Below are 24042 nucleotides of genomic sequence, written 5' to 3'. Positions count from 1 at the left end.
TAGCTTATTTAGAGACCCCCTCACCAGCCCTGAGCTCTGTTTTCCTCCAGTGGACAGGGAAGGATTCAGATATTGCATTGGTTTAAGGATAATTTTTACCCTGGAGAATCTCTCTCTCCTAGCCATGAAAATGACCGTAACAAATGAAGTGAACATGGGTTCTTTGGCAGTTGAATATCCTTGGTGGTTTCTTAGATAACGTTACTATTCTGATCTCAAGTATAGTTTACTTGGAGCCATTTACACCCCTTCACTGATGCCTAAAACAAAACTGAAAGGCTTATGCCGCAGTAGTTCAGTCCACTAGAGAATGGTTTATAATTTTGTGTATGTTTTCATAATGCCTGTCAATCAAACAAGGCATTAACCCTGGACGAATGAAGCTAACTTTGTTTTTGCTATCTAATTAAAAATAAACTTTAAAGTGAGGTGGAATATAAGATCCCGACTCCACATGAAATCAGTCGCAGGATCAGGGCCTAAAAGTATTACAGCCCACATTTCCAAAGAAAACGCCTAAAGTAAATTCTCTGTGCCCAGTTGTATGGGTGGAATCCAATGTTAAATCACACAGACAGACACTTATGCATTTACCCATTTTGCATGTGCAACTACAGATTATGGGCACAAATCAAGAGGGTCTTTTGGGCATTTGCCCCTATTTACTATTTTCAATTCTTTTTCATCTGCCTAGCTCAGAAAAAATTGCTTTTCTCTAGCAAGTGAAATTGTGAAAGTAATTAGCCTCGGATGTTTACTGGATACTTTTGGAATTTTAGGCTGGGGGAGAGGAATAGAAAACCCCGCCAAGCTCTTGACGTTTCCAGACCAGCTACTGGGGATTTGCCCTACATCTTTCTTATCTAGTTACATGATTTTACTACAGATTAGCAACCAAATGCTGTAACTATTTTGTAGATCAGGTGGTTGATGATCTGCACTGTAAACACTTAATTAGGTATTTATCTGAGAGACGGCAAAAGCTCCTGGGGAGGATATGGTGCATGGTTTCCCCTCTAATCCCCCTTGAGGCCAGAACACCTCTTATGAGCTGTTCCAGCAGAGGGGAAGGAATACACTTTTTCCACCATAATTATGTATTTATGTGAGTGAGCAAAATTGGTCCCAAGGGAATCAGGAAAAACAAAACCTGTTTTCTAACCTGCCATAAAATATTTTTCTTTTGTTTTCCCCCTTTTTTTCTAATAAAAGTCACAAAAGGAGCAAGTTTCTGGCCTTGAGTAGAGCTGATACTTCCACTGATCCCTACACAGGAAAGGTTTGGGGGGATTTTCCTCATGCAATTTTGATCCCAGTGAACTTAATTTGTTTCTTTATTGGTTCCCTTGTCATTTGAGAATATTCCAATTCCCACCCTCTTGCCTAACAATAAAAATGGAAGGGGCCAATTCTCCTCTTATTCACAGTAAGGGGTGGTCTTCTGCCATAATTGCTAGTTACCCATGTGACCTCAGCTGGTGATTGTATGAGTTGTAGGGCTTCAGTGTGACTAAATTAGGCCCCAAAGCATCTCAGACTTGGTATTATGCATGTATGTGTTTTTTTCCACATATTGCCATAATGCAACACTCCTGTGATGATTCGTGAATACTAGTGATTGACGTTATAGAAGATCCTAAGATAGATAGCTGGGAGAATCACTGGCTTTTCTTGATTGCAACTTCCACTTGATTTCCGTTACAGACCCAATTAAGGATGTAAAGATTTTCTCTCTGTCTTTATTTTGTCACAGATGGTGGTTCTGATGGACCCAAGTGAAGATCCAGACGACATCTTGCGAGCCAATCGATCCCGAGAGAAGACATTTATATTTGATATGGTTTTTGATCACAAAGCGACCCAGGTAACGTTCCCTCCCTTTCCAAAAGGTGTGGTTTACAATTGGGAATCTTTCCTTTCCATGGATATTTGGTTTGACAATGTCAGTAATAATGTGCATCCCAGAATCTACGTGGTGTCCAGTGAAAAGGCAGTAGCGCTAAGTAGAAGCAGGCAGCAAAGGCTCTCTTCTCTTTATTGTGATCTGCAGTATACAACTCACTCTTTATCTCTCCCTCCTTAGGGACAGCATCACCCAGCTCTACACTATGAGTAAGCAGAGTTCTGGAGCTGAGAGCCAGAACTCCTGGGGCCTCTGGTGAATGAGATCATAGTTACCTTGTTTGGGTCCTTCTATTGTGTGTGCTCCTCTTGTCTTTCTCTGTTGTTTTTTATGGACAAGGCTCTGTAAAAGGAGGCATGTTCCTGAACCCTAGTCCAGTTAGGCAGGACTGATGCACACAGCTGTGTGCTGCGATAGAAGGGGTGAGAAACTGATTAATGTATGAAATAATGGACTCTAGGGAAGTTACTTGTTCTGCCTATCTGCAAATGTCTAACGGGTCTATCACAGTGACATCAAGACATCGCAATTTATTTATCTAAGGATTTACTGGAGAGCCCATCATCATAATATCTTCTAAGCAACCAACAAGTATTTAATCTCCACAATATGTGGTCCAGAATTGACTGCATAGTGGAGGTTCTAGGGAGTCTTCTAGAGTATTTCTTTATTCCCTCCCATGTCAGTGTATTCCTGACACATGATATGCCTTGGAAGGCTTGTTAACTAGGTGGGTGTCATAGCATGTTCTGAAGGTGGCCAGGGTCTGACTTACTGGTCCCTCTTACTGGTAGCTCATTCCAGACTTACACCCCCTTGAGAATACTGCATGTGCATGTAGAGGTGACATGCCTGGTGCAGTTTATCACGGGTCTATGCCTGCAACACCTGTTCACCCATCTCCCTGGGACTTATTTGAATATTCCAAACCTGTTAGCAGCTTCACACAGACACTTCGGGGAAGAGCCACCGCTGGTAGAAATAGTCACGGCTCTGTTGGAGGCAATGGAGCCCTGAACTTCATTCTTTTAGAACAACCTGCCAGACAAGGTTCCCTAAGGGCTCCCCTTGCATGTGGAATAATACCTTTGTCTGAAGTCCAGGATGGACAAGATTCAGTCCGCAGCTTTAAAATAAAAATGTCGCTGCATTAAATTCCAATAACTCATGGCCCCGTGGGGAGAGATATAGGAGAATGGGAGCTTTATACCATTGGGAGGGGGAAATTCCAGCTTTCCAGTGGGTCACAGCCCCTGCTTCTAGCCCTGGAAGGGCCTGGGGTACTGGACTTTAGAACAGTGATATTTATTGTCAGCAAATCTATATTGGGTCATTTTTTGAAGATTTTACATTTATGAATTTTAATTTTTCTCTCTCTCTCTGAGCCCGGCACAGCCAATTCCTGCTAAGGTGCCTGGCTTTACAGGCAGAGGGATACAAGAAAGAGTTCCAATGCATTTTTATAAAGAATTTTTCCTTAACATATTTAACATATAGCTAATGATTATGTTGTGTTATGCTGTATTTGGCATCTACACTATGGTGTGATATGAAGACTTTATCGGCACTTATTCGGGATGGTCTGTATTACACACATGGCCGCGGTTCCTGTGAGTAATGCAATCATCTCAGAAGAGTGGCGACAGACCCTTTCTACTTCCCCACAGAGTATTCCCTTAGATCAGCGGTTCTCAAACGTTAGCAACCCAAGGACCCCCATTTTGATTTAATTTTTTTTGCAGACCCTCAAGCCCCCTGCTCAGCCCCAGGCTCCGCCCCCACTCCACTCCTTCCCACAAGGCCCCACTCCTGCCCCTCCTCTTCCACTCCTCTTTCCACCCCCTACCCTGAGCGCATCCCGTCCCCGCTCCTCCCCGTCCCTCCCAGCACCTCCTGCACACCACTAAATATGTTCCCTGGTGTGCAGGAGGCACTGGGAGAGAGAGGGAGGAGTTGAGGGAGGGAGGGGGAGGAGTTGATCAGCAGGGCTGGCAGACCCCCTGGTGTTACCCTTGTGGACCCCTAGGGGTCTGTGGACCCTAGTTTGAGAAACACTGCCTTATATGATAATTAGTATATTGTATATTTATGAAAATATATTATATGTGTATGTGTGAGAGAGAGAATGCAGTGTGTGTGTCCTCATCTATTCTCTGTGTTGTATGTAACTTCCCCATCTGTGGTTATATTATAATAAAGTATCTTTTTTAAAGAGTGTCTGTGGTGGACTGAGGACTGTACTAGAACTAAATGCTGCCACTTCTTGTGTGTTCTGAATTCTAAGAAATAAAGTAGGGTAACGTTGCTACCTTCCAGCAAGAGTGTTTGTGTTTTTTATCTAACTTCTCTGTGTGTATGCTGCAAACATAACAGTCCGCTGAAGCATGGATGGCACTAGCGAGGACATGATCACAAACAGTATTTTCATCTTTGTTCCACTGATGCAAAGAATCTAGCTGAAACGTTCCCAATTCAAAATCTAAGAAAATAATCAAACTTTATTTTTGGACCCTGACATGCCGCACGCATCTTTAGATACTTCAGCAAGACCTCTACCTTATTAGTTGTTTTGATGATTTGGCAAAATCATTTTGTTCTATGAAGCCAGAAATGGTTTTGAAGCCCATAGACTTTGTAAAGAGAAAATGAATGTGCTGAGTGAACCATAGAGAACAAGAGAGGGATGTTGTGACAAGTTTAGACATTGGATACTTGTGTCAGCTGGAAAATATTGTTATGCCTGACCCAAGACCTATGCTGTTTCTGACTGACTAGGAGGAGGTGTACGTGTCCACGACCAAAAACTTGGTAGAAGGAGTCATTTCTGGATACAATGCAACCATTTTTGCATATGGCCCAACAGGTAACATAAATAAAATATTGTACCACAGGGGGAGCAATAGCTGCAGGGACTGGATTTGGAGCCAGGGTTGGGGAGCGATAACTATAGGGACTTGATCTGAAGTAACAAGGCCAATTAACTGATCACTTCAGAGCAGAGCAGCAAAAATACCCTTCTGGCTGGGAGATGTGAATCTTTAGTTTAAAAGTTAAAGCAACAGCAAAGCTGTAGTAACTTTGAAAATAGATTTAACATTGGAGAGAAATGTTTCCTTTCCAAAAAGGGTGAGGGAAAGGAGGGTTTCTCTGTGCAAGGCTGAGTCTGTGTGATAATCACACAGGAGGGCAGATCCGGCTGCTGATAAACTGCCGTGGATTATATTAGAAGATATTTTTTCTCTGGAAGTTGATCTGTGCGGCTCTTCCCTGTATCTTTCACAGGGGCAGGGAAAACCTACACTATGCTAGGGACAGACTGTGATCCTGGGATCTACATCCGCACCCTAAATGACCTCTTTAAAGCCATTGAGGCAACCAGTGACAACATGGATTACACCGTCTCCATGTCGTACCTAGAGGTGAGGTGTCTTTGTTTTGTCATGTGGACCAGTTCTGTGTAGAAGATGCTTTAAAAGAATAGCTTAGAGACACTCCTGCTGGGAGAGAAACTATAAATCTAGAACCTGGGAATCCAGAGCCAGGGCTCCTGCATTCATTCCCCTATGGTGACTCCTACCTTGAGTCTAGAATTCTTGTTTCTTTTTTTTCTTTTCTTTTATTCTAATGCATAACATGCTGCTAAATGTGACATTTGTCCCTAGAGAGGCTGGTTCACATAGAGGATAAGAACCTACTACTTTTACCGGCTAATAATTATGCCTCTGGTTTAAGTGGTAAGAGCCTGCGCTTCTGGTGCTGATAATCCCAGGCTCATTCCCTACTGGTGACTCACGGTGGGGACAGTGACAAATGCATTGCACTCACCCTGTGTATAATTTAAGATACATAAAGGAGTTGATAAATGGCTTTTTGCCTCACACTCCCTGTAACAAAAATGTAAAGCAGAAGTGGTATATCTGCCATTATTTCTGTGACAGCTCTCAGTAGTAACAGGCATTTGAGTGGTTTCCTCAATCATCCATTCATGTTATCTCTGTTATCTCCTGTATCAGCCATGCACTGGAGTGGGGCTCAGCTAGCCTCTCCTCTTCTCCTCTCCAGGGAAATACAAAAAGTACCAAGCCAATGTAATGCACAATATATTTTAAATAGCACAATATATTATTGACCTAAGGACAAAACAGTGCAAACATACAGACTTCCTTTGCCTTTCTCTTCCACCTTCAGATTTATAACGAAGTGATCCGTGACCTCCTGAATCCATCCTCTGGATTCCTAGACCTCAGAGAGGATGCTAGGGGTAGCATCCAGATAGCAGGAATTACTGAAGTCTCCACTACAAATGCGCAGGAGGTAAATCTGAAAGAAATTCCAGGGGGAGGGAGGTGTTCGGTGCGCTAGAATAATGATGTTTTAAGAGGCTCTCACATCTACATATTGGCATAGCCTTCCTTGGTGTAAGACATCTCATGTAACAGGATCCTATGGGGACTTACTTAATGAAGTGAGTTGCTCAGATAGGAGTAATCAGGCAGGCACAAGAATAGTAGAAACCAGGATGAAATCCGTAGCTAAGCAGTAAAGATCGGCTACATGGGTCAGTAATAGGCTAAGGGTATGTTTACACAGAAAAGAAAAACCCACATCTGGCCCATGCCAGCTGACTCGGGCTGTGGGGCGGTTCCATTGCTGTGTAGACTTCTGAGCTCTGGGACGCTCTCACCCCGCAGGGTCCTAGAGCCTGGGCTCCAGCCCAAGCGTGGAAGTCTACATGGCACTAAAATAGCCCCAACAGCCCAATCCCCACAAGCCTGAGTCAGCTATCACGGGCCAGCCATAGGTGTTTTGTTGCTGTGTACACATACCCTAAGTGACTGCCAGTTTTCTGGAAGGATAGGAAGGCCAAGGCCTGTGTTCACAAGCCCTATCAAACAAAATTGTTTGTAGCTAGAGAGGAGATAACTGAAACACGCTTTTGTAATTCACTGATGTGTACTGTGAGGTAAATTATGCTAGGACTTTAACGTGACCTTTGATTTGCAGTTTTTCTAAGGTTATGCCATGCTACCAGGTTAGGGAGCATCATGTTATTGTATTCTATTATGTCATGCAGTGTTGTTTTGCGTTGAACGTGAGATAACATGCCAAGGCACAATGCATCCCAGGGGAACGTATCTCAGCCCATTGTAAAGCCTCCTAAAGTGAAACCCCAATAATTATACAATTAGTAGTCAATGAGCCAAGTCATGGTCCCAGTGAGATCAAAGGCAAAACTCCCATCGACTTCAGTGAGACCCGAACTTGGTCCAATGCTGGCAAACACGCAGGATGGTTTATCTTGTTTGCTTACTCATTATCACACCTCTAGGAGGCTGTCATTGAAGGAGAGAGTCATACTATTACCTGAGCAGATCTTTAAACTTCTGCATATTTTTCTGCATTGTTTAGATCAAGCAGCTGTTAACAAAAGGAAACAAAGAACGCACTCAGGAACCCACCGCTGCCAACAAGACATCTTCCCGCTCACATGCAGTTCTCCAGGTCACAGTGAAACAGAAGAGTCGGGTGAAGAATATTAATGAGGAAGTGCGAGTGGGGAGGCTTTTCATGGTTGACTTGGCAGGGTCTGAGAGAGCAGCCCAGGTACAGCTTGTAGTTCACCAGCCTTTCACAAGACAAGTCTTAATTCTTTGGCGTGTCATGAAATGAGTAGATCTGAAAGAGCTCACACACAGTGTGTGTGTGTGTGTGTGTGTGAGAGAGAGAGAGAGAGAGAGCATGTTTTACTCTCCTGGAAAAGCTTACTGCATGAGTATTTGACATTTTAAAAACTGTGAGATTACAACACAGTTCAGGTGATGTGGGCCATGTATTTTTTAGTGCAGGAATTAACTAAATGCATTGTCCTTTGTGTGTTGTTGACGTGTAGACCCGTACAAAGACAGTTGTGAATATTTTTTCATAGACTGCATATAGAGGAAATACAGATAAGAAATGCAGGAGATCAGAACCAGAATGTTTCATCTTAGTGAATGATTCACTGCAAAATGTGAAAATTTGAAAATGATACCTAAAAAAAGTGGCAGCTATTTGGAAAGAGGAGAAATGGTAGATTGGTATCATTGATGAAGAGAGTATGGATAAGTAGGTAGCTGGAAGGACAAAGGGATGGAAGCCAGAATAAATAGAACCTACGTGCAACATTGGATTGCAGGAAGGAAGAGAAGATAGAAAAGAGGATAGAAGACAATGAATTATTGGAAGGATAGACATGTTGAGTACTGCGTATGTTGAATACTGCATGGACAGATGCTGGAAGGCAAAGGATGGATGCACAAGACTGGTATGCAGTCTGTCTGAAAAGACGGATGGACTCTTAGGCAAAGGGCTCAGAATGGTAGATGGACGTCAAAAGGAAAGTGAAAATGTATTGATTGAATACGGAACTAGGTGGGAAAGAGGTGGACAAGCAGGCAGGAGAATTGAAGGCTTTGATCGCCACTTCTTGGTACTCTTCATTACCACTTGATGGGGATAAGTGATATTTAGATGGATGGAAGGAGATACTGAAGGAGAGGTGGCCAGATCAGTGGTTAGAGCAAAGTACTGACACTTTGCAGTACTAAAGGCCACCAAGACAATTTGCCAAGAGCCCAAGGACTGCACTAAACATGCATGTAAATGTACATGAAATTTTAAAATAGAAAATAACTAGACATATAACAAGCTGTGCAATTGGCAGGATGTACAAAACACACTACACACAACGGCATTTGCCTGTGGCTTCCTGAAAGATGAATATAAATCTGTTGCTATTTGAATTAATCAGCAGTAAAAATCTACAAACGGTTAGCTTTGTCCTCACCCTGAAAATGTGTGATGATGCTGGTGATGGGCCTTGGCTTAAGACTCCAGGGACTCCAGCAGCATCCAGGTCATGGCTTGAACTCCTCTTGGTTGAAGGAAGAATTTACGAATCAGTGGGAGGGTCAATGACAAGAAGGGTGGGATAAGCAGACGGCTGGATGCCGTCAAGGCATTATACTTGGTTGGATTCAGGAGACCTGGGTTCTATTCTTGGCTCACCCACTGGCCTGCTGGTGACCTTGGACAAGTCACTTCACCTCTCTGTGCCTTTGTTTCCCCATCTGTAAAATGGGTAGCATGATGTTGACCTCTTTTGTAAAGCGCTTTGAGATCTACTGATGACAAATGCTGTATAAATTAGGCATTATTATTATATATCAACAGAGATACACAGAAATGATTGGCGGTTGAGGAGACCAGTATTGGAATGAATGGATGGAAAGCTGTTTCCACAGAAAGATGTTAGATCTTCTATGTTCTGCAACCCCAATTGCAGAAAACAAGTCATGGGAGGGTGATTTTTAGTTTACTGCAAAACATCTAATGAAGACCATGGGTCAGATTAAGATTGAGATTTCAATGGACACTGCACCCACTTATGTCAGAGCTGACTGGTCCTGGTTTCCATGTAGATTTGTGAGAGAAGCTCAGGCTTTGAAATGCAGATCCTAAAGTTAACGTTGCATGGGTGAATCCATTCCCACAGTACAACTCTGTCTTTCTGAAGTGACTTCTCTCCCTCTCCAAGCAGACTCAGAACCGAGGCAAGAGAATGAAGGAGGGAACCCATATCAACCGCTCGCTGCTAGCTCTGGGGAACTGCATCAGTGCCTTGAGTGAAAAGGGAGGAAGTCGGGCCCAGTATGTCAATTTTCGAGACAGCAAACTCACACGCTTGTTGAAGGTACTGTATGCAACTGGTTAGGAAGGGAATCCGCACGTTGGGTTGCTGGCTTGTATTGGTGCACAAATCTGGTGGCACTTGAGAGCTGATCCTCATGTCCTGACCCCTTTATCCTTTCTAAGTTTAGGAAATCACTCCAGGATCTTGTGTGGGATTTCAAACCCACCCAGTAATTTATTGTGACCACATAAATAAAAGGTCAAGGTTTGGAAGTCCTGGACTATGCTAGTGCGCTGTTACTGGTAACATGGTGAACTTCAGAGGTGACTTGAGTAACCATGGCCATTTGGTGTATTTGTTTATGGATCCTAGGGTGCTTTCATTGTTTTCGGCATGAATCTCAGCCCAAGTACGTGGTGTTGATCCTACTGCTATAGCTGGTTGAAAAATATATTTAAACACACCCACAATATTGAAAAACAAACAATATTTAAAATAATGTGTAGACTTTTAAAATCAAAAATGTGAAATGTTTTTGGTGTTTTGATGGAAACAGAGATTTTCCAGCAAAAATCCCAGATAATCAAAAAAAGCTGTTTGTTGAAAATGTTTTGACCAGCTTTTCCTATAGCCTTTAGTGGATATCCTCCATCGGAATCTAAATGAGCATCTTAATGAGTGTTTCTTTAGGGTCTGTATGTTTTCACGTAGTACACCACTACCTCGATATAACGCGACCCGATATAACACGAATTCGGATATAACACGGTAAAGCAGTGCTCCGGGGGGCGGGGCTGCGCACTCCGGTGGATCAAAGCAAGTTCAATATAACGCGGTAAGATTTTTTGGCTCCCGAGGACAGCGTTATATCGAGGTAGAGGTGCATGCCTTTCCTATTTCTTCAAACATGCCTGGCCTCTATTCTTTTAAAGCTAAACAGTGGAAATGTTGCATTCCTTTAGGACTCATTAGGGGGGAACAGCAGGACAGTTATGATTGCCCACATCAGTCCTGCCAGCATCTACTTTGAAGAATCTCGAACAACCTTGAGCTATGCTTATCGAGCAAAAAACATCAAGACAAGGGTAAGCAAGCAGGCAATCCAAGAGCTAAATTGTGTAGACTAAAAGCATGCCCAGGGAAAAGGAAGGTATGCTGGGGGGAAAGGAGGATAAACATACTGAGCTGGGAAAGGAGGAACAGTGTATGACAGGGGAGAGAAAGGGCAAGTGGTTTGCACAGCATGCATGTTGGAAAGCTTGATGGGAGAGAGAACAAAGGCTGCCTGGTTGAAGGTGAAGAACACAGAAGAAAGCAGTGGGGAGAAGGCCTAACAATGAGGCAGCAGGGAGTTAGTAACATGGCGAAAGGATGGGGAAGCCGGTGTAATGGAAAGGGAGAGGACAACGTACAGCATACGGGGTGTGATGGAAGGAAGATAGCAATGCGTATGGCAAGAAGCAGTGGGCAGATACCATAATGGGTGAGAGGACAGCAGAAAGGAGTGAATGGAGACAGAGAAAATGGAAGGCTGATGAGTGTGGCAGAAGGAAAGGCCTGCGGGGTGAAGGTAGATAGATAACGATCTACAAACAATTATCCCATAGAATGAGGGTTACTGAATCCCTTTCAGTGAGCTAGGGCTCCTCTCCTAGGAAGGGATGTTTTATTTTACAGCCCTTGTGCGACAAGTGACAAAGCAGGCTGTGGGATTAATGACCATGTGTGTTCTCACCCACCAGGTAAAACGCAACCTGCTGAATGTCTCCTATCACATTGCACAGTACACCAGCATCATTTCAGATCTACGCAGGGAGACTGAGGGTCTGAAGGCAAAGATTGAAAATCAGGAAAAGGAGAAGAGTGCAACCAGCTCTGACCTCAGGGATGTACAAGGTAGAGCTGGGAGCAGATGCTGGTCTCATCCAGGTTCCATTTCTGTCTATTGTGCCTCCTTGTAATCATCTTGTTGATTAGAGTGATTATCATACACCCTCCATAGTGTCCCTTTCATGTGTTCTTTAAAGGCTTTCCTGTAGACGGGCTCTAGCTTTTCCAGTTGCTGATCATATATTTGTAGCAAACCATTTTTTTTATACAGTTATGATAGTATGGGTTCATCAAACTCTCCCCTCTAGTCTCCCTTTATCACATCTGAGTTGTCTTTGTCTCCTTTACAGAGGCCTTTTCAAGTCTTTTCCCTTGTCCCATTTTTAAATTTACAGAGCTGACATATGGTGCTTTTAAAAAGGTGGAAGAGGCAGCAATGTCTAGTGGTCCGAGCAGATAACTAGGAGTCAGGAAACTTGGATTCCATTCCAATCTTTACTACTGACTAGCTGTGTGACTCTGGGCAGACACTTGGTCTCTCTGTGTCTCAATTTCCTCCACTGGAAAATGAGGTTTATCTGCCTTTGAAAAGTGCTTTGAGATCCTGTGACAACAGTGTATATATAAGGGCAAATGATATCATGTCATTATTATTTTGCTGCCCATCTCCAGGCTCTGATACTAACTGTGTCAAGCCAGAGAGCTTTGTTTCAGTTCCTAGAGTACTTTGTTTTCAGAATAATTTTTCAATTGATCTCACCGTGGGGAATGTTCCTTCCAATAACAGAAAATAGTAAAGGTGTCTGATAGACAAGTCCCCTTGCCCCCAAAGGCTAGTGGATCTCAGCCAAAAATACTCTGGACCGTTTTCAGAGAAAACAGCTCCCAAGTAACAAGGAAGGGGAAAACAATGCAGCAGATTCTGATTTTCCCTCCCTGAGAGTTAGGTAAGTGCCCCTGCAATGCAGGCTTCTTCTCACCACTCCCTCCCAAGCAACACCGATGAAAACTATTTTGGGCTAAGTGGCCATGATACAACATAGCACTTAAGTACATGTTGAAAGTTAATAGTCCCATTGGCTTCAAAGTACAACGCTACCACTGACCCAACGGATTGCTGAATAACAAAGGTTCGTATCAGGCATGCCTCATAACACATGGAATGGGTGATAGCCCCCAAGGAATCTCTTCTGGGCCTTATCGGTCCCAGGGGGTTGTTCTGAGAAGCTGGCAGATTGGAAACAGAAGAGCTGTTGTTTTCTCCCCCAGTGGAGGCACATCAGGATTCGGAGGCGTACAGCCGGCAAGAGATGAACAAGTTACGGGAGCAGCTGATCGGGGCTTTCAAGGAGCAAATGGAGATGCGCCGCAGCCTCATGGAGCTGGAGCACACCAACATTGAGCTACACATTGATACCTCCAGGCATTTGCTAACGATTGCCGAGTGAGTACGAGCACTGCATAGCTGGGCGCTTACTGATGAGCACAAAGTTAATATGCAGATCCCTGCCATCACTATGAGAAACCCTAATGTAACATAGCTGCAGCTCCCTGCCAAAGGCACTTAGAGTGTGTCTACATAGTGATCAGGAGGGGTGACTACAGCAGGTACAGGCGTACCCAAGCTAGCTTGGATGGGGGGAGGGATAGCTCAGTGGTTTGAGCATTGGCCTGCTAAACCCAGGGTTGTGAATTCAATCCTGGAGGGGGCCATTTAGGGAACTGGGGTAAAAATCTGTCTGGGGATTGGACCTGCTTTGAGCAGGGGGTTGGACAAGATGACCTCCTGAGGTCCCTTCCAACCCTGAGATTCTATGAGTCCGTGGATCTAGCTTGCTAAAAATAGCAGTGCACTGTTGGCGATACAAGTTAGCCAACTGAGTACAGTCCGGCCTGGGACCCTGAGGACCTACTCAGGCAGGCAGCCTGTGCCACCATCCAGGCCAGCACAGCCACATTGCTATTTGTAGTGAGCTAGCTCAGGGATGTCTACATGTGCTGCAATCCTGCCTCCCAATTGCAGTGTGGACGTAGCCTACGTTTTCAGTAAGAAACAGTGTTGCCGATCCGTTTTTTTGGTTCACTACATGCCACACACCAGTCTCATACATAGGCATACAGAACAGCTCACATAACTGTCCCTTTGGCAGTTGTGGTTAGAGGAAGTCTGTGCACAAGAGAGATTGAACTAACAAGGCGAGAGCAACCTTCGAGCTGATTATGCACGGACATGAGCATCTCCAGCCAAGTGCCCTCAATTCCTACTGCTGCACTGGGTTGTTACAGATGGAGCCTGTAAACCAAGGGTAGGCAACCTATGGCACGTGTGCCGCAGGCAGCACGCAAGCTGATTTTCAGTGGCACTCACACTGCCCGGGTCCTGGCCACCGGTCTGGGGGGGCTCTGTGTTTTAATTTAATTTTAAATGAAGCTTCTTAAACATTTTAAAAACCTTATTTACTTTACATACAACAATAGTTTAGTTATATATTATAGACTTATAGAAAGAGATCTTCTAAAAACGTTAAACTGTATGACTGGCACGCGAAACCTTAAATTAGAGTGAATAAATGAAGACTCAGCACACCGCTTCTGAAAGGTTGCCGACCCCTGCTGTAAACAATGTCTCTTATCCAGCAAGAAGTCAGTTGTTCCCTGCATATCCTGCATGTGTTCATTCCCCAGGGTGGGGAGGGGGTTCTGCAGGGCAAGAATTTGGTGGCTATCACTATTTCAGGGCTCTGCAGGGGGAAGAGACTCCTTTAAAAATATATAAATCTGTATCTGAGTTTGTTTGGAAACGAGACTTTTCTGGATAAAAGGGATAAAACATCCACGGTAGTTCAACATGGTCTTGAGGCAGGAGAGTCTCAGACCGCCGGGCAGAATAACCTAATAGAGGCATAGTGATTTAATTGGGTGCTGCACGATGATAGGAGGGAGATTCTGCCATCTGGACACAAGCACCAAATCCCTCCTAGCGCTTCTGAGGGGAGTGAGATAGCACGGTTGAGGTCAGGTTTCAACACGCTGCAGTTATCAGTTACAGTTGCAACATCAATATGTAGAAATGTAAGATGGTGGTGTCTTTCCAGAGGGACTGGATCTCCAGCCTGGGAAACTCTGTGGCTTTAGCCGCCATTGTGAAATGTAAGCGAGGAGTTAAACTAGTTCTTCATTCATAGAGGCTGCATGTGGTCAAAAGTATCATTCATACAAAGGAATGATGCTACCTTGAGCAGGTGGTTCGGCCAGTTTTCTCCAGCATAAAGTTTAGAGCCACAACTGAGAGTGCAAATGGTAGATTCCCCCCCCCCCCCCAAAAAAAAAAAAAAGCCTGTGTCTGATCACTAACCTGGACTTGAATTTTCATTGAAATCTATGTTATCTCGTCATGGCAAACCTGGATTGTTGGCCTTAACATCCTCAACTCTGGGGTATCTCGCCCTGTACTTCTGCTGTGTTCTCTCCACCTTCCCATACTGCAGCTGTACACGTTCCCATTGTAAATAGAGCTAAACCAGTCCTTGCTACTGGACAAACTATGAGTTGTGGTAAGTTCTAAGTACAGTGCTTATTTATCTGTCAGTCTGTTCAACACCTTTGTACATTTTTATAGCACTATAAAATTCAGGTAAGTTTCAGAAAAACAATCTCCATTAGATTACGTATGTCCAGTAAATATCTCTCTACAGCTGCTGCTACAGCAGCTTGTAGTGATGGCAGAGGCAGTGCTCCCTTTGCTGTTTAAACATCTCACTGGAGACTCTCTTTATATCCACCCCAGAAACTAGGACATTGTTTGCAGGCTACTATACGTGATGTTCTTGACCATGGTGCTGTCAGGCTTAGTGTAGTTAGTTCAGCTGTTGCCATGCAAGCAGAAATGGGGAAAGCACCAGAAGACTGGGCAAATATGGAATTGGGTCACTGGCTAACTAGTGTTTGAGTGACTGTTGCTGGGCCCTTAGTGGTTAATGGTTTTCACTCTTGTATTTTTGCTGGCAGCTGGGAACGAGAGAAGACTCAGCATGCTCGGAAGTGTTATAACAAGCTGGTGAATGGAAAGGAAGATGAAAACATGGAGGAGGCAGACAGAGAAGTAGAGGGGGCAGGTTCCCCTGAACCTCATGAAGTCACTGTAGCAAGAGAGGAGATCAACATGCTGTTGGCAGAGCTGCGAAAAACAGCAACCTTAAAGGTGAGAGCAAGCATAAAGCACTTACCTGATCTCTCCATAGCCTGGTTCCATGCTCCAGCTGGAGTCCCAGGGTGGCTATGATGTCAGCAGCATAGTGGGGCATCACATGGAGGCAGAGCCAGCACTTTAAACACTAGAGGACCTGAAAGAGGAAATAGAAAATGCACACGAGCAGTCAACTCTGTGCAGAGGTCCTCTCGTACCCTTTGGCCACTCTGCATATAACCCTAGTTCTGATGGATGTTGGGAGCCCTGTCTGCAGGTTGAAGCTGAGAGGTTGAGAATATGGTATCAGTATACAGACGGCTCTGTAACACAGGCTTTTGGGACACTGCTGCACTTACGGTGATAAAACCAAGGGGAAGAGATTGTACCTGTATTTCCCCCTGGGAAGCAGAGGGTATTTGTTATGAGTCACTGAGGAGTGTTGCTTTGGGAAATTACCACACCAGTATTTAAGATGGTCATGCAGAGATGTTTACAGGAACTTAAATACGGATAACATGGATACTGAGCGGAGGTAGGGGCTAGAAATTATTGAGTTCTAATCCTGGTTCTGTCACTGATTTCTTCTTACTTGGGCAAGTCACAAACTCTCTCTATCTCCTTTTCCCCATCTGTAAAATGAGGATAATCATATTTCTGTACCTCCTTCTCAGGGGTGCTATGTGGATTCATTAGCTGGTGTTTGTAGGGTACTCCAGTAATTCTTTATGCTTAGACAGCATTTCACATTGGTAAATTCTTCAGGCTGGGGACTGTCTCCTCTTGTGTGTTTGGACACTACCTAGCCACATTGTGAGCAATACCAGAACATGAATGATCTTCATCATCACTGCTAAACAAAATGTGCCTAGGTCCCATTTCCAGGAAGAGGGAAGTATAATCTCTTGCTGCAGATAGCTGGACCGGATCAGATACCAGAGCTGTATCTTGAGCATTTAATAAATAAATGTTACCAAACCTCAGTGCAGAGCCGCTGGTGCACGCAAACCCTCATTTTCCTTTTCAGTCGGAGCTGGAGCGGCGCTTAGCCAATGCCAAGAAAAAAGCCTCCCAGATGGAGAAGCTGTTACCCAAACAAATCACCAGTGAGGACCAGCGAGAGGTGCTGAGACTTCTCTGCAAGGCTCATGAGCTGGAGGTGGGGAACACGGAGTTGCAGGCGAATGCCTTGTACAAGGAGAATCTGCTGTGCCAGAAGGATTTTGTCATCCAGCGGCAGCAGCAGCATGGGCTGCTCTGCGAGGAAATCATTCAGCAGCAGCAAATGCTGATCAAAGGTAAAATTCCAGCACTGCTCCTGCTCTGGAGTGAGAGCAGCTGATGACAAATGGGGAACATTAGAAATAATTCCATCTAGAGGCCTTCCTGCTCATGGGCCAAATTCTGCACTGTCCTCCCTTGGCTTTAACGTAAGCTGTGGGTGCTCAGCACCTTTGAAAAATCAGGCCAGCTGTTGCTTCTGCTGTGATCCCTAACTTTCTCCCTTCCCACCCCCCCCACTCCAGGCCATGACATCCCTGTCCCAGAGACCCTGGGGACGCTGTATCAACTGCACTGCCGTGAGCTAGAGGAGGGGACCCTGACCCGCTTGCTCCTGCTTCACTCTGTGATGTCCAGCACGCTGAGGGTAAGGCAGAGCTGAACCCAGCTCAGCGAATTCCATTCAGTGCCAGGCTTAAGTGCTTTTCTGGATTGGAGCCTCAATACCACATCGCATGCTGATTTGGGGAAGATAATAGGTCAGTCACCATTCAGCAGATGGTCCTCTTCAGCCCACCTCCTGAGGAATGGCTAGTGTTCAGGTGTTACTTAGGTGGAGATACTCTTGTTATTTAGTGGATCTACACTCTTGTTTGTCTCAGAGCTTAAGGCCTAGGGCTTCTGGAGGTAGAGAGGAACCAGGAGACAGCTGGAAGGGGCAGGGTATTCCCCTCAGTCCCTATCATATTGGGTTTGAGGGATATGTATGCCCCCCTCACTGACAACTACGACTCAGAAGATTCTGTGGCCAGGCAGTCAGTTCCTACAGCAGACCTCTGTGGAGACAATACATTTGGAGAGCCAGAGTTACTGTGGGTAAACCTACTTCCCCTGATAACCAAAGGTGTCCATCACCTCTAAAGGCGTCCTGCATGCTAAACACAGCCAGCATTCGAACCCTAGGAACTCCTGGTCAGAAGGAAAAGGGAATACATTGCCAGTCTCTGCTCATTTTGCAGATTTTGTGAGTATTTCTTGAGATGGTGATATTTTACTGACAACTTCTTAATGTCTTGTAATAACAGGTGGGACTCCCCAGTGGCAGCTCCTCACATTTATTATGACTCGTCTCTGATAAACCTGACACAGAATTGGTTTTCACTCTGAATAATAAACTTGCTGTCAGTCACGTTGATATACAGAAACCAAAATTATTCCAGACACTCTCTTTAATGTTAATGGGTGATGGCAGGTTGTGGCTTTGAATCCTGAAGAAGGAAACCACACATGCTTCATCAGCCAACTTCCCTGCATTTGATTAGGAGGCTAGCTCTGTTGCAAAGGCTCCAACAGTAACTGGGCATGTGTAGGAAGCTGTGCTGTGCTGTGGATTGGTGCCTTTTGAGCCAAACAAAGCCCATTAGGTTTGTGGGCTGGAGGGTTTACAGATGCAGATGAAGTGGGGAAATCCTCTTACATGCCCCTTGCTTTCAGATTTTTCTCTTTGCTCCTTCAGTGCCAGGCCAAAGCTATGTCTCAAACTGAAAATAAAATACAGGTTGTAATGAGGGATTCAAGAGAGAGGGCAGGTGGCTATTGCATTAGGAGATCTGTGTGTAAAGAAGCCGACTGAGTGAAGAGGGGTTTGTACTGAAAAAAATCTATGCTGTGTCTGCCTACAGTCCCACCAACCTCCTTTTTTTCTGTGGCCCCAGGGTGGCTCTGCTCTGAATATAGCTCAGCAGCTGGACCTAAACAAAGAAGAGGCCAGAAAAGGGCTATCTGGCAACAGGAAGGGTCTTCCTTCTGGAGCAAAGTTTGAGCTTCCGTCCATTGTCTTGGAGTCAGAGAGGTGAATGCATTTCCATCTATTCTGTCCACGTGCCCATCATCAGCCCCATTCTCCCGGGCCTTGCATCTCAGCAGTTAATTTCAGAGTGTTACCTGTGCTGCTATGGCTAGAGGTCTGTCGGCACTGTCCTTTTATACTATCAAGTATCAGAGGAGTAGCCGTGTTAGTCTGGATCTGTAAAAAGCAACAGAGTCCTGTGGCACCTTTAAGACTAACAGATGTATTGGAGCACCGACTATCTGCTGTTATCGGTGGGTTGAAAGGAATATCAGTCTGCCACACATAATTAGGGATGTGAATCTCATGTGCCACAGGGGTTTGCTATTGGTTTGAACTCTGCAGTCTTTTCATGTCCTGCCCTAGTCCTGGACTTTCCGAACATGCCATTTGCTAAGCACAGAGGTGAAAAATCTTGTAGCCTTTAGGAAACCTCTGCCCCCACCCCGTCCGATTTAGTCCTTCACTGGTTCAATAACACAGATGTTCCACGAAGGGCCTAATTCTGATCCCATTGAACTAAGTGACAAAACCCCTATTGATTTCGGTATGAGCAGGATCAGGCCCAGGAAGGTATCACCTGACATGGAAAATATAAAATTGCAATTTATTGTGCGGAGATCAAACCAATGACAGAATAAAACAGGAGTGAGAGGCAACTTGACAGACAGTACAAACAGCCAGCTGCTTGCATTGAGCTTTTTATGGGGGCAGGGCAGGGGAGAGGAAAAGGGAAACCAAGATGTTGTAGTAACATACTTACTAAGGTGAACATTGCCCAATGATGCAGAGCCCCCCAAAGTCTCTCCAATGTGAGTCCCAAGCCAGACTTGGTTTCTAGAGGCCAGATCCCCAAACGAGTGACCATGTTAGAGGAACCCCCAGAAAAGGGAGCCAATAGGAAAGAAGTCCCTGTTGTATTATGCAATTGCTAGATAGCTCTGTGTTTTAGAATTTTCTCCAGGGAGTGAGTGGATGGGGTGGGGTGGGGTGGGGTGGGTGGGACTTCGGTTCTAAACCAATCAGTGAAAGAGTTTAACCAATATATATTAATGAAGCTCTTTTAAGTGGGTTCAGGGTCCTCTCTATGTTTCCCTGAGTTCTGAAGTTCTCTTTCCACCCTGGATCTTCCCTCCCTGCCCCTGCTTTTAAATCAGTCCTGGTTTCCCCTACGTTTTGGAGGAGTTAATCCAAACAGGTGTCTCCAAACACTCCAGAAGGGCTGACTAGCGTTCCCCTCAGGGCCCAGTGCCTGGCTCTTATACATGTAATTCAATCTATTCACGCCTCCGTGTGTGTGTGTTTTTCACAGTGACAGCTACAGATCATCTAAAACGACACCTGCTAGGAAACTGGGGAATCCAGATACCCATCTCAGCCCTACTTTCTTTCGCTTGCCAAGAACCCCACTGCACCAGGTCAGTACTGGCAGGCACAGAGTTCAAGGTCTAGCTGCCACAGACAGCACTTTCCTCTGACAAGAGCAGGGTGCACGTAGCAGTCAGACCCATCGTGGCTGCAAGTTGTATGATGCAGTGAGGAGTCCAAGACTAGTTTTCTAGATGAGGAAGATAAGGAATAAGGCTGGGATTCAAGTGCTGTGGGTTCTACTCCCACCTCCACGACAGACTTAGGCAAATCACCTGATCTCTAGGCAAATCACCTGATCTCTACAGGCCCCAGTTGTCTATCTGTACAACAGGGACAGTAGTAATCCCTACCACACAGGCGGGAAGGATAAATGAATGTTCATGGGATGCTCAGTAACTCCTGTGATGAGAGTCATATAAATACCTTGATAGATACAACATAAATTATGGGACAGGGAAGTGATATGACAGATACCTCTAGATCAATAGCCAGTTCCTGTAGACCAATGTATTTTCTACTCAGCGCATCAAAGGCACAAAGTAATATTTGTACCTGTGTCTATCTGGAGGGAGGAAGATGATGAAGTGACTCTTGCTCAGGTGTCAAGCTTCTCTGACAGTTGTGTTGATGTTGCAATACTCAGGCCAGGAATGTTGCTTGTTCCCCACAAAAGCTGACGCTGGATGGAGTTTGGTACTTTCTGGTGCATCTCATGTAATGATGCCTTTGTAAAATTCTTTTAAGAATCTAATCACATATGATTCCTTTGGGGCTAATTTGTGGACACTTTGGGAGAGTCTATGACATGGCCTAATGCCTGAGCACAGGACCAAGAGGCAATTACTCCTGGTTCTAATCCCAAGGCTGACTCCTTTTGTAACCTTGGGTATTTCCCTTACTCTCTCTAACTCAGTTTCCCCATCTGCAAAAATGGATATACTGACATCTACCAACTTCTCTAGAGTGTGATTAATGTTTCTAACATGCTTGGAAGATGAAAAACACCTTAAGTGTTAAGTAAAAAGCAAATCCTAAATTGTCTGATTCCATGGCTTTGATTTTTAGCAGAAACCAACTGGCATTGCTGTAGGAAAGATGACCTCCAAGCTATGTTCCCCCACCTCCCTGGACTTAAATAGGAGAAAGTCAGCTGCAGAGATCGCTCTTGCCCCACTGAGTCTGGAGGCCTTGACGGAGATTGCTGTTAGCACCAAAAGCATCTCCCGCATTGCAGCCAGACGGCGTTCCAGAGCCCGACACAGAGATCATGGGAGTGAACTCGCCTCGGGGCATTTCTTTGAGGAGGATATATTGGAGCCGAAATATCTGCAGTCCAGCTTCACTCCAGAGCCTCACGTGAAAGACACTGTGAGTATCGAGAGCCTCTCAGCGGAGTCCCAGAGAAAGGAGCAGCTGTACTACACAGCCAAGAGAGAACTGAAGAAGGATCGAGAACGAGAGAAATCAGCTGAGAGGAAAGCCAGGAAGAAAAGATCTCGTTCCCTTGAACCAATCTCCCAAAAGGTAGACACTTTGTATGTTTCCTTCAGGGGGGATAGGTAGATCAGGAGGTAGAGACCAGGTGGAGGACTTAGCAGACGTGGTTTTGGAGGCAGTAGTGAAAGGAAGCCATTGGGGATAGGTGCAGCAGCAGACAGAGGTGGGTGGGGAAACAGGCCACATACAGTAGTGCCAGAGGATAAAGCTATGTCCAAGGATGGAGGGAGCACTGAGCTATAACACAGATAATGTTTTGAATAACTCACGCTGACACGTCACACATCCCCAACACCATTTCTATCCCCTTCCTAAAGGGCAGCCTGAGCCAAAGAGACTGACAAGGGAGTGAGGGAACCTGTTTTGGTGTAATGTGGCCCACGGTCAGAGAATAGAGCCTCCTGAATTGGGAGGTTTAAGTCAATAGCATCCTTGACGGTGTCTTTCAGATCTCGAAAGCAAAGCATCGGACTCCCTCGAGCCACAATATGGACAATGTTTCTGAGGACCAGCTGCCCCGAGCTAAACTCTTCCAGCCATTGAAGATCATGAGCAACTTATCCCATGCCACTCCTGCTGCCACCAAGGTCAAATTCCCCATCAGTCACCATACAGGTAGGACCCCAGGTTCCTGATGTGACTCCATCTGTATGGCAGCAACATGTGGATTAGTGTTTGAGAAACAAGCCACAGCAGAGGTTTATGCTGAAAATGAACTTATCTAAGGAGCCTGATACTTACGCACAAAAACTGTGTTTCAGGTAGACTTGATGAGTAATGGGATTTCAGAAGCGTTTCCTCTGGAAGTGGCTGGCTCAAATATGTCCCCATACTGTAGTGACCAAAAGTTATCATCTCACTTCTGTTCAGTGTCATATATGAAACAAGTTATTGGTTTCTGACCAGTGCCCAGCAGACAGGAGTCCACAACTGGAACTGGCTGGCCTCCATTTTGGCATCCTCAGCAGAGGCCAAAAACTGAATAAGCCTGTTGTATAACCATCTCACAGCCCAAGGGCTAGCCAGTCCAGGTCAGGCTTGAGGCACATTGTGCTCAGACTGCTACACCTGATCTGTGGCTGAACACAGAGGACTTCAGGGTGGGATTTTCAAAGCTGGTTAGGGTCGGGAACTGGATGCCCAATTTCCATTAAATTCTAACTGGAGTCAGGCATTCAGATCCCTGTGGAGACTCTGAAAGTCTCAATCCCCATCCTGGTCCCTTCCACCACTGCTAAATTCTTTCCCTTTTAAGTTTGTTTCCCAAAGAGAGATACTGTTAACATTTCATTTGCAGCCCTTCCATTTATTTCAGCTGGTCCATTAGTGAATCCTATACTGAATGGTCATTGCTTGGTACATAAGCTGTGTTCCTTTCCCATTGTTTCTAGTAAAGGTCTCTGTCTCTCTCTCTCTCTCTCTCTCATACTATCAAGAAGAAAATCCATTACAGGTGCTGGAGATAAGCAACACTCCCCCAAGCACTGTTCAGCAGAGCAATGCAGGTCAGACCAGAGGCCAGGTCCTACAAAAGCGGGTCAAAGGTCAGTATGGAAGACATCAATATTCCGCTATTAAATACTTCCTTATGACGCTTGCTCTGTAGTAGGCGTAACTGAATGCATTGTAGGTGCCACACAAGCTGCTTGCTTGGAAAAGCAATCCTGTGGGTATGTCTCTTACAGCCAAACTTTTAAGCCACACGCTTCAGCAGATAACTCAAAACATTCCAAACATCTCTGTTACATTCCTCCTCCCCTTTGGCCAAAACTAACTCCTTTGGGGGGAGAGGAGAACATTTTCAGATGTGTTCACAATCCCCATCTGATCCATGTAGGAAGCACTGCTGTAATATGAGAATGTGCTCCTGCTATTTAATGCATTGTACTAAGATTCTCTCAGACGCTTAAGGAAGTGAATGAAAAGCTGGCTTTCCATCTGGCCCCAAAACTACCAGTATCTCTTTCCAGCTCTGACCAATGCTGAGAGTGCCTCGTGCCAGTGAGGTTCAAGGCTTAGTGTTTCCTTTACTCTGGAACACTGAGGCAAGACACTTCTCCTGTAATATGATGATAAAAAACATCTCAATCTTCCTTCGCACGTAGGGCCCATAGATGGTGCCAGCAACCAGCCGAAGAACCAACCAATCACAAGCTTCAAGAACCTGCCGAGGTCAAAATAAAATCACCAGGGAGAGCAAGATTCCATCTGTTCCCGAGGGACCAGGACTACAGGGGTACTAAAAAGTAGGGAGGGTTTTTCTTAAGACTCATTTTAAGCAGTATGCTCTGAGGCTGGGAAGCGGAAGGGGAGGTGTGCACACTGCTTTGGTGCTTCCCCCACAGCCTCTCTACAGTTTTTTTTTTTTTTTTTTTTTGCACTGTGCTCCAGCTGTTAGTTTCCTTTAAGATGAACTGCGGGTTCTTTTGTTAATAACATGCAAAAGAAAAGGAAACCCCATTTGTCCATCAGCATTCTTAGTCCAGGAGACAGCAGTATGGAGTCCACCATCT

At 45.0% G+C, this 24042-nt stretch overlaps 1 protein-coding gene across 1 annotated transcript in view; it reads left to right on the top strand.

Moving 5' to 3' along the window:
• The window catches only part of LOC135884861 (kinesin-like protein KIF19), a 28354-nt gene extending 4643 nt beyond the window's left edge, over nt 1-23711 (top strand). The window contains exons 3-20 of the mRNA XM_065412419.1: nt 1754-1864; nt 4679-4766; nt 5186-5322; nt 6092-6217; nt 7313-7507; nt 9480-9635; nt 10538-10660; nt 11318-11471; nt 12675-12849; nt 15414-15606; nt 16619-16889; nt 17118-17239; nt 18528-18664; nt 19974-20079; nt 21098-21556; nt 21979-22144; nt 22966-23073; nt 23635-23711. Coding sequence (XP_065268491.1) covers nt 1754-1864; nt 4679-4766; nt 5186-5322; nt 6092-6217; nt 7313-7507; nt 9480-9635; nt 10538-10660; nt 11318-11471; nt 12675-12849; nt 15414-15606; nt 16619-16889; nt 17118-17239; nt 18528-18664; nt 19974-20079; nt 21098-21556; nt 21979-22144; nt 22966-23073; nt 23635-23711 — 2904 coding nt within the window. The remainder of the gene's footprint in view (nt 1-1753; nt 1865-4678; nt 4767-5185; nt 5323-6091; nt 6218-7312; nt 7508-9479; nt 9636-10537; nt 10661-11317; nt 11472-12674; nt 12850-15413; nt 15607-16618; nt 16890-17117; nt 17240-18527; nt 18665-19973; nt 20080-21097; nt 21557-21978; nt 22145-22965; nt 23074-23634) is intronic.
• The last annotated feature ends 331 nt before the right edge of the window (nt 23712-24042 follow it).

This window comes from Emys orbicularis, chromosome 10 (assembly GCF_028017835.1).
Source record: "Emys orbicularis isolate rEmyOrb1 chromosome 10, rEmyOrb1.hap1, whole genome shotgun sequence".
Taxonomy (NCBI): domain Eukaryota; kingdom Metazoa; phylum Chordata; order Testudines; family Emydidae; genus Emys; species Emys orbicularis.
The sequence above is the reverse complement of the archived record's forward strand: the minus strand, read 5'-3'. Positions and strand labels throughout refer to the sequence as shown.